The sequence below is a fragment of the Rhincodon typus genome, chromosome 6 (genome assembly GCF_021869965.1).
Source record: "Rhincodon typus isolate 14 chromosome 6, sRhiTyp1.1, whole genome shotgun sequence".
Classification (NCBI taxonomy): Eukaryota; Metazoa; Chordata; class Chondrichthyes; order Orectolobiformes; family Rhincodontidae; genus Rhincodon; species Rhincodon typus.
Genome location: NC_063337.1, coordinates 29,951,364 through 29,961,404, shown reverse-complemented (window position 1 = coordinate 29,961,404; position 10,041 = coordinate 29,951,364). Strand labels below are relative to the sequence as shown.

At 40.6% G+C, this 10,041-nt stretch overlaps 1 protein-coding gene across 1 annotated transcript in view; it reads right to left on the bottom strand.

Moving 5' to 3' along the window:
* Nucleotides 1-1,564: 1,564 nt before the first annotated feature.
* Nucleotides 1,565-10,041, bottom strand: part of LOC125483303 (NEDD4-binding protein 2-like 2) — a 17,494-nt gene continuing 9,017 nt past the window's right edge. The window contains exons 3-5 of the mRNA XM_048597911.1: nt 8,927-9,100; nt 4,770-5,797; nt 1,565-1,732 (exon numbers count right to left, since the gene is read on the bottom strand). Of these exons, the coding sequence (XP_048453868.1) occupies nt 1,729-1,732; nt 4,770-5,797; nt 8,927-9,100 (1,206 nt within the window). The 3' untranslated portion in view covers nt 1,565-1,728. The remainder of the gene's footprint in view (nt 1,733-4,769; nt 5,798-8,926; nt 9,101-10,041) is intronic.

Genomic DNA, 10,041 nt, shown 5'->3' with positions numbered 1-10,041 from the left:
CCTCACAGAGCTTGTTATGAACTTCTTCCCAAAATCCATAAATAACTGCCCAACAAGATCCACTGCTTCAGCCTGCTCCTGTTTCATGGAATTTATTTCTTCCTACCTTGACTTGATTTTCTCTATCCTTGTCCAGTCTCTTCCCACTTACATCTGCAATTTTTCTGATGCTTTGCGTCAGTTTCAAAATTTCCAGTTTGCTGGCAGCAGCCACCTCCTCTTCACCATGGGCAGGCAATTCCTTTACAAGTCAAGCCCCATCAAGGTGGTCGGAGAGCTTTCTGCTTTTTCCTTGAGAGAAGGCTTGAACGGCCTCAATCACTACCAACACCACCCTCCTCCGCTGGCTGAGCTCATCTTCACTTTGAAAAACTTCACAATTAACTTCTCTCACTTTGTCAAAGGTATGGCCACAAGTACCTGCTTAACCTCCAGTTAGGCTTAAGAATCCTCTCTGTTCCTGAAGGGGTTTGACAGGGTAAATGCTGAGAGAATGTCCCATCAGGGGTAACAGTCTAGAACCAAAGGACACCGTCTCAGAATTAAGGGGCCCTAATTTAAGACTGAAACTAGGAGGAAGCTCTTCCCTCAAAGGATTGTGTGTCTTTGGAACTCCTTATCACTGAGAACTATGGGGTGAAGGGGGCAGAGTCCTCATGTATCTTTAAGACTGGGATAGATAGATTCTTGATCTAGTGGGGGAAATGGAGGGTTACAAGAAAAGGGACGAAAATGAACATGACGCATATTAGATCAGTCACGAGCCTATTGAATGGCAAAGCAGGGTTGAGCGGTTGAACAGCTTATTCCTGTTCCCATTTCTTATGGTCTCTGTTTCTGAGAGTTATGTGAAACATTCCTTGTTCCAGTCCTACTCTGGTCCTTCCCCGTAACTTTTTCCCTGGTAGATTGAAGACATCATCCATGCTGCCCCCTGCTGTCTAGAATTGGAAAAATTCATCGATTTTGCATCCAAGTCCCCCTTTCCTCAGCATCTCAATTTCCATTTTCTGGGGATAAGCTGGCCACCAAGGAGGTAACAGAAAAACCAAGAAAGCTTAAAATAAGGAACTCTAAGACAGGACCCAAGTTCTAGATCAATTATTTTTCATACCTCACTGGGGTAATGCATTGGAAAACAAGGCCCATCATTCCAGGATTCATCACAAAAGTTAAAGATTCTTTAAAAATATGCAGAGATTCCACCAACTTACATGCATTATAAATCTAGATTGACAGAAAGCAGAGACAAGGTTTCTGTACTGAAGAATTAGTATCTATTACAAGTCAAATTACAGGCAAACAATTATGAACCATCGACATATAACTATACTAATTAAAACTAATCCCATAGAAAATGTACCTTTATAAAAATAGGCATGTGCGCACTCACACAAACAAAAAAATGGTTCTTGTTGTAGATGGAGGCAAAGATTGGGAAGACAGTTCAGTGTTTCCTGTTCACAGGATTGTGGAGATGGTTCTCATGATTCTTGTGCTAATCAGAATGCTCTTTTGCAGTTGACCTTGTCCAGATGCTTCCAAGGTCTGTAGAGGCACGGCTGGCTGATTCACTGATAAAAGTCACAGCAACTGATGATGAAGCAAAGATAAACTGGTTTTCTTCCAGCTTAAACTGCTTTTTACTGTAGAAAACAGAAAGAGCTCCGAATCTGGTGGAGACCTGAAAGCTTCTCTGTATCTTGATTACATCCCCAAACTGTTCAGTTACCTGAGAACCAATCACATGGCTGTTGGCAAGCAGAAGATCTTTCCATTGACAACTGGCCACCAGTCCATAGACCAGCTACTTGCACCAATCAAAACTGTATCTGTACGCAATCCCTAGACACCAGCTCATCTACAACCACATTTTAACTGCTGCTCAAACAAGTAGTTGTGTAAACAGTACTTACTAGGACTGTCAGGTTACTTACTTTCAAAACATACAGCAAACCAAGGATTGCTGTGGAATTAAAACATTGCACTCATCTCATTCCACAACTTAAAAAAACACAGAACAGGACAAAAAAAAAGTCTCTACATGTCAAAGTAGAGAACAGCATCATCAGCACTAAATGTCATCAAAAACTGCATGAGACAATTTAACCAATCTTGCAATCTGGACTTTTGATCTGCAGAACTTTATTTACCCAGTCTATACTCTTTCTCCAACAATAGTATCTGTGTCAAACCACCAGTCTTCTTTCTGTCTTAATTGTCAATGAGCGTGTATATTTAGGGTTTCAGAAGTGGCTTGTTTTAAGTTGTATAGGATTTCTAATCTATAGCCTTTTTTCAGTCTTTTGTTACCTTGATGTATGCACCAATAAATAGTACTATTTTTCTATTAATGACAAAATTTGGTTTGAATTACCTTTGTTTCGAATAGCAATCAATCAGGCATACTGGTTATCTTAGCGGTCTAAGTCAGGCTTTATTCATTTTGGAATGGCTTGTGGAACAGTAGGGCATGATTTTAACACATGTTTCCCAGTTAAGTTGTAACAAAAGTTTAAGGGATTGTCTGAGATCCTTTGAGTGGGGATTAGGCAAGGCCAAATATGGAGTTGGTGTAAGCAGTAAAGGACTAAAGGATAAAAACAAAACCATCCTGCAGTTGGAACAGGTACCCATAATGCATTTTCAGGAATTAACAAAAAACAGACTGCTGGAATTAGTAAATCAATTAAAGTGGAATTGCCTGTCAAAACTATAAAGGTACTGGCAATTTAAACATTGGCAAAACAACAGTGGAAATACAGGCAGGACTAGATACAGTGACTAACCACTTGATTTTTCAAGGATTCAAATGCAGCTTAAACATGAGAAAGTGATAAAGCAGCTCAAAACAGAGAAACAAAGAATTAAAATCAAAAGGGACAAAGAGAACTTAAAAGATGTGACCTTGGAGAAAAGGAAAAAGAGAACTTCAGAAAGAAGAGAAAAAGAGAGTATTTAGAAAACTGGGACTAAAATTGCCAAGGGAATATTAAAAGGAAAGAAATAGGGAATATTAATTTAAAATGATGCATTTTTAAAAAAAGTACTTCAGATGTCAAAGCTGGCTCCAGAGAGGAAGGCCAGTAGGGAAAATTTCTACAGTTCCGTTCAAAATTTGAGCAACAGGATGTGGAGGCATACTTCTTTCAAAGTACAGTCACAGGTAGACGGGGTGGTGAAGACGGCATTTCACATGCTTGCCTTCATTGGTCAGGACATTGAGTATAGAAGTTGGGATGTCATGTTGCAGCTGTATAGGACATTGGTGAGGTGACCCGAAACGTTAACTCTGATTTTTTTTTCTTCACAGATGCTGCCAGACCTGCTGAGCTTTTCCAGCAACTTCTGTTTTTTGTTTTTACAATACTATATTCAATTCTGATCGCCTTTAGTTAATGTTAGTAAACCGGAGAAGGCGCAGAAAAGATTTACAAGGATGTTGCCACATTTGAGTTACAAAGAAGAAGCTGAATAGGCTAGGACTTTTTCCCCCCTGGAGCATTGGAGTCTGAAGGGTGACCTTAGCTAAGTTTATCCACGAGGGGCATGGATAGGGTGAATAGCCAAAGTCTTTTTCTTAGGGTGGGGTAGTCCAAAACTAGATGGCAGGAGGAAAGATTTGAAAAGGACCTGAGGGATAACTTTTTCATGCAGAGAGCGGTGTGTGTATGGAACATGTATGGCAGCCACAATTACAACATTTAAAAGGCTACTGGATGGGTATATGAATACGAAGGGTTTAGAGGGAAATGGGGTAAATGCTGGCAAATGGGACTAGGACAGATTGGGACGTCTAGTTCAGCATGAACGAGTTGGACCGAAGGGTCTGTTTCCACGCTGTATGACTCCATGACTGAGAAAATAACCAAATAAATTAAATGATAAATAAAAATCTGGACATTGCCCATGCAAAGCAAGTTGACAAGTGGAGCACATAAAATTTCTACATCACTGTTGGTCGAAGTTTCTAAGCATTATGAATGGGATATGAGTTAGTCCCTGAATCATACAGGCAAAAGTTCAGAAATTTGAGAAAACAAAGCTATACTGAATTTCAAAGGATAAATTAAAGTAATTCCGGCAGGTAGATACAGGCATTAGGAATAAATACCATACACGTAGCTCGCAGAGGAATTGTACTCTTTGAAATTCATTGCTTTTTTAAAAAATTTGAACACATGCTGAAGGCCAGAAAGTGCAACTACTAGCTAGGCAGCTGTAATGATTGACAATTGAGCTGATGCAAAAAAACCAAACTTTTCTTGCCTCTCATCTACATAAATTTGATGAGGAATGGTGGTAGGAGCATGAAAGGAAGACAAGTAGCTAGGTTAACAAGAGGACAGTTGAGAATGCCCCAAAATCCCCTTTTCAGATCAGAAAGGAAGATGCTGAGGGCAGAAGAGAAAAATTAAAGGACTAAGTGTTTCCATTATAATAAAATAGGATACATTTGTTCAGATTGATAGGAAGACAATGGAACATACAATGATATGCAAGAGTATGTGAGGGAAAAGATAACAGATCAAACTGTACCTTTAACTGTAACTACGAAACCAAAGGAAAACATTGCTGAGTGCAATAGAGATGAATAAAAGAACGAGATACAGAGTGTTTTGGGTAAAAGTAATGCAGCTAAACCCACGACTATTCAAACAGACATGAGTAACTGAAACTCTTCCTGGAGAAGGACACAGCTTTTTGTCCAGAAACTGCACATTTTTAAAGTTAATGTGTGAATTGCAAGCAATCCAAATTAAGCTTACCGTGAAAGAGTGGATTTTCCACAGCCTGGTGGACCACGCATAAATATGAGAACTTTATCTCCAATTCCTGGTTTTAAATGCCACTGTTCTGTTTTCTGATGCCACTGACACAAGTTATTTATACTTAGCTCCAGTAGATCGGATTGACGCTCCATATTTTCACGTGGATAATAATCATGAAAATAATTATGCCCAGGTTGCACTGCATTGTTAGTACTGGGGAATGGCCAAATACTACAACACTCATCTCTAGCTTGGAATGGTGCAGTACTGTTGCAGTTACTGCCAAACTTGTTAGTTAAATGTGGTTTGTTATTAGGAAAAGGCACTGGCTCCTGTGTTGGGCCACTGTATCTTTGATAAGCAAATGGGATACTGAAACTCAGCAGACGTGGTCTTTGTGGACCAATAAAGGGCTGTGGCTGATTCCACTGAGGCCTTGCAGGAGACAAGATATTATGCCAACGTGCATCACCTAAGTGTTCAGAAGTTGGAATTTGTGATCTACCAGTACATGGGTCACATTCATCTTGAGCCTTATGTTTCCCATTTGTAGTCTTTTTGCATATCTTCCCAGTTTTATTTCCTTCACGTTTATCCACTGTCGTGTTTTCTTGACTTTTTTCTGAACTTCGTAAATCATCTACACATTCATTAAGAAGCAAATCAGTCTCATTTTCAATTTTCTCCAATTCTTTATAAAACAGGCTTAATTCATTTTCAAGGTCAGCATTGCTTTCAGGCACAGCAATACCATTTTTATTATGGTGCCCATTGTCCTCTTCGAGTTTCAAAACTGAAGACTCACTCGCAATGTTTTCTCTCAGAGAGCTTGAATCGGCATGTGGGGCACAGAATTCAGTTTCTTTTTGCGGCTCAGCACCATTTGTTTTTTCTTTCTCGGGAAATTCAGTGGAATCACATTCACCTTCTTCAGCAACACTCTCCGTTTTTTGTCTTTTTGAACAGGGACCACTCATTTCCCCTTCAAGTTCTGAAGGCCCAGTACTAATTTCTACACCAGACATCTGTAAACAAAATGAGCATTCATTAAATATGGAGAATTTTTATTCCAGTCACATGAAAATTTTGAGAAGTATTGCAACGCGACATTTTGAAATTAGTTATTATTTTTAAACAAAATGCGGCTATAAATCTGAACACAACTGGCATATTTTCTTGGTTACTGAACAGTTTTATTCAGGATTGTTTTAAATAGGGATATTTTGTTTGTACAAAATAAGTCTTTGAATGAAATGTATGCGCGTTGACAGATTTGAGTTTTCAAACTTGAAATTAGGTAATGTCAAGTTGGTCCAGTGTTCATTTGTTCAAATGCACAATGAGGAAAAGTACATACATTTTTTAAACTTTATAATTTCATAATACTTGTTGAATTCCTTTCAGTTTTCAAATCATCAAGAAAATAAAATTCTAGTTGTGAGACAGGTTGTTGTGACTTAAACTGCCATTTTTCCATATTTTTTTTTTAACCTACAACTACCCGCTCATCGCCTGCAGAAGTAACAGCACTGCATGTTTTTTTAAATCCATTTCTACTCTATGAAATGTGAATATGAAGAAACCAAATAGTTAACCAAGTATTTTATTATCCTGAAATTGTAGTTCTTTAAATACAAAGGATAGAAGTACTAACCAGATATGTTTGAGGAAGGTTGGTGTTTGCACAACAGAGGCAAGTTGGAACAGTTTTAGGAAGAATTGTTTAGTTCTAAGTGTTAACAGGATGATTTTTAAAGCATTAATAAACAAATATACCGTTTGGTATAAAACATTATAAACCACGAGATCGTTGGCTGGTTTACAAAACTTCGAGATTAGCCTAAATTGCTTGGCTCCCGCATAAGAATCCACACAGTTGTTAACATTCCCTGCTCAGCCAGACTTCCACTCTTGGTCAGGAGCACAAAAAATCTCAAGTTGAGTGCTGCATTGTTGGAGGCTCTCTTCTTGATCAAGATATCTAAAAGACTCTGCCCACCCCTCAGATGGCAAGTAACATTCATGCCACACAAATGCCAGGCAATCTAACCCCTTGACAATCAATAGTGTTACTATCACTGAATCTCCCACTATCAGTATCTTAGGGATTACAATTTACCAAAAAATTACTGGACTTTCCATTTAAATACAATGGCTACAAAGGCAGGTCAGAGGCTAGGAACACTCACCCGACTCCTTGAAGCCTGTCCACCATCTACAAGGCACAAGTCAGGACTGTGATGGAATACTCCCTAGTTGTCTGGATGGGTGCAGCTCCAACAACACAAGAACCTTGACACCAACCTGGACAAAGGAGCCTGCTTGATTGGTACCACATCCACAAGCATTTACTGCCCCTACCATTAACACGCTGTAGCAGCAGTGTGTACTACCTACAAGAATGCTCCTTAAATGGTTCCTTCCAAGCCCACAACCACTTCCATCGAGAAGGACAAGGGCAGCAGATACATGGAAACACCACCATTTGCAAGTTCCCGATGGCTTAGCAGTTGGCACGGCTGCCTCACAGAGCCAAGGACATGGGTTTGATTCCATCCTCAGGCAACTGTCTACGTGGAGTTTGCACATTCCTGCATGGGTTTCCGCCAGGTGCTCCAGTTTCTTCCCACAGTCCAAAAATGAGCAGATTAGGTAGATTGGCCATGCTAAATTGCTTATAGTGTCCAGGGGTGTGTAAATTAGGTGGATTAGACTTGGGAAATACAGGGTTACAGAGAAGCAGTAGAGGGATGGGCCTGGGAGAGATGCAATTTGGTGGGCCGGTGTGGATTTGTTGGGCCGAATGGCCTGTTTCCACACGCTCGGGATTCTATGAATCCATCCACGTTCCTTCACTATCGCTGGGTAAAGATCCTGGAATTCCTTCAACAGGGGCATTGTGGATCTACCTACAGCACACCGACTGCAGCTGTTCAAGAAGGCAGCTCAGCACTGTATTTCCCAGGGGCAACTAGGGACGGGCAATAAATGCTGGCAAGCCAGAGACGCGCTCGTCCTACAAGTGACTAAAAATTGGCTGTAGAAGATTCCGATATACTGTTTCAAAAACTGGGAAGTTAACAGGAAGTTCCGAGGAATGGTCACCGGTCCCGAAACGTTAACTCCGACTTTTTCTTCACAGATGTTGCCAGACTTGCTGAGCTTATCCAGCGACTTCTGTTTTTGTTCCCGATTTACAGCATCCACAGTTCTTTCGGTTTTTATTAGGGAAACTCTCTTTAGCGGTTTAGATTGTATTTAGCGTTCAATTAACAGCTTATAATAAAAAAAACTGTTCATTATCACGTTTTGAATTTCAGTCTTTGATGTGCACAGATTTATAGCGGCGATTCCCGCAATACAACAGCAACAAGCTGGCTGTTAAAAAAAGTTCTCAGACGGTAGATAGTCGTGAAGTGCAACTCAGAAACGAAAGCGTTCACCTCGCTGAACAATGTGTCAACACGAACATAAATAGTATACTAAAATAGGAAACCAATTGTAACAGAAAGACAACTTTAACGTGCCTAGTAAAAAGCGCAAGCTCAGATGCCAACCATAAATTAAAAAAAACTGTACTCTTAAAGGTAATGAGTTTTGAATAAATACAACTACTCAGGTATCCGTAGCATTATATATGAATGCAGCTGTTCGGTCAGCAATTTGCTGAAACCACAGGCCTGATTTATTTACAAACAAAGGAGGGAGAGTCAATCAAGAAATAGTTCGATATAATTAGCAGATGCGTGCATTACAATTCATCACCGACAAACATTACTAACACACACAAAGAGCAATCCCGGCCAGCAGCTCCTGCCCGGAACAGATAGAACGATCCGGAAACACACGCTTCACTCTGCACTCCAACCACCCCCTCCCCCGCCCCGCCTCAACCTGTCGGGCCAACTGGATTTTCCAGACAGTAGGGCAAAAATATAACCAGAACGTCGGCGACATATGACAGCCTTTACCTTCAAGACCAACCATAGCTGAGGGGGAAAGAGTGAGCCGTGTAGAGCCGAACGCAGCCAAGACCGCATCTAGGCCTAAGTGTCAAATCTTCTTTCACAAGCTACCCATCACCAGTTATATTGTGACAACAAACAAAGAAGAACATTGATACTTCTTTTCTTCAAAAACACAACTCAACGTACCATTTTCTTTACATCATATCTTAGAGCCGACTCCGACCGTTTCAGCAATGACAAACTCCGAACAGTGATGTCAACGGCCGCAAAGCTTTCTGGGATCTGTAGTCCGCCGGTGACAAAAGTGCTGGGCGTGGTCAATATGCAGATTGGAGGAGACGGTGACAACTGGTGATTTCTCTAGGGCAAATACCCAGAACAATGCCTGGGCGACATAGAATCAAATCCCACCAAAGCAACTGGTGAAATTTAAATTCAACTTTTTCATAAATCTGAAATTGAAAGCTAGACTCATTAATGGCGACTATGGCAACTATCACACAGTCATAAAAACTCATCTGGTTCACTGATGTCATTGAGTCAGAGAGTCACACTGCACGGAAATAGACTATTAGGTCCAACCAATCCATACCAAACGTAATCCCAAACTAAACTCGTCTCAAATGCCTGCTCCTGGCCCATATTCCTCCAAGCCTTTTCAATGCATCTATCCATCCAAATGTCTTTTAAACGTTATAATTGTACCTGCATCCATCAGTTCCTCGGGAAGTTCATTCTAGGTGTCAAGGTGTGAAGTTCATTCTAGATGTGAACCACCTTCTGAGTAAAAAAATTGCCTCGTCTTTTTTAAATCTCTCTCTTCCCACCTTAAAACTGTGCCCCCTTGTCTTGAAACTCCTCATGTTAGGGAAAAGACAACTACCATCAGCTCTATCTATTATCTCATTATTTTATTAACTTCTATCAGGTCACCTCTCAACCTCCTATGATCCACCTTTAGAGAAAATCATCTGCTAGCCTTAACCACTGCCTGAAGCAACAAATTTCCAGGTTAGTTCATCAGCCAGGAGTTGATCAGCCAGGACCTGGTGGAGGTGTATGAGGGTATACTTCTGGCTGGCATCATGTTCCAAACTGTTAGGAACACATCACTATCCTCATCTATAAGAAGAAGGCCAAAAGGGAGAAAGTTAGAAATTGGTGACGCAGTTTACTGCTGAATGTGGACAACAAAGTTCATTTCCAGAGATAACAAGGTGTAGAGCTGGCTGAACACAGCAGGCCAAGCAGCATCAGAGGAGCAGGAAGGCCGACGTTTCGGGCCTAGACCCTTCTTCAGA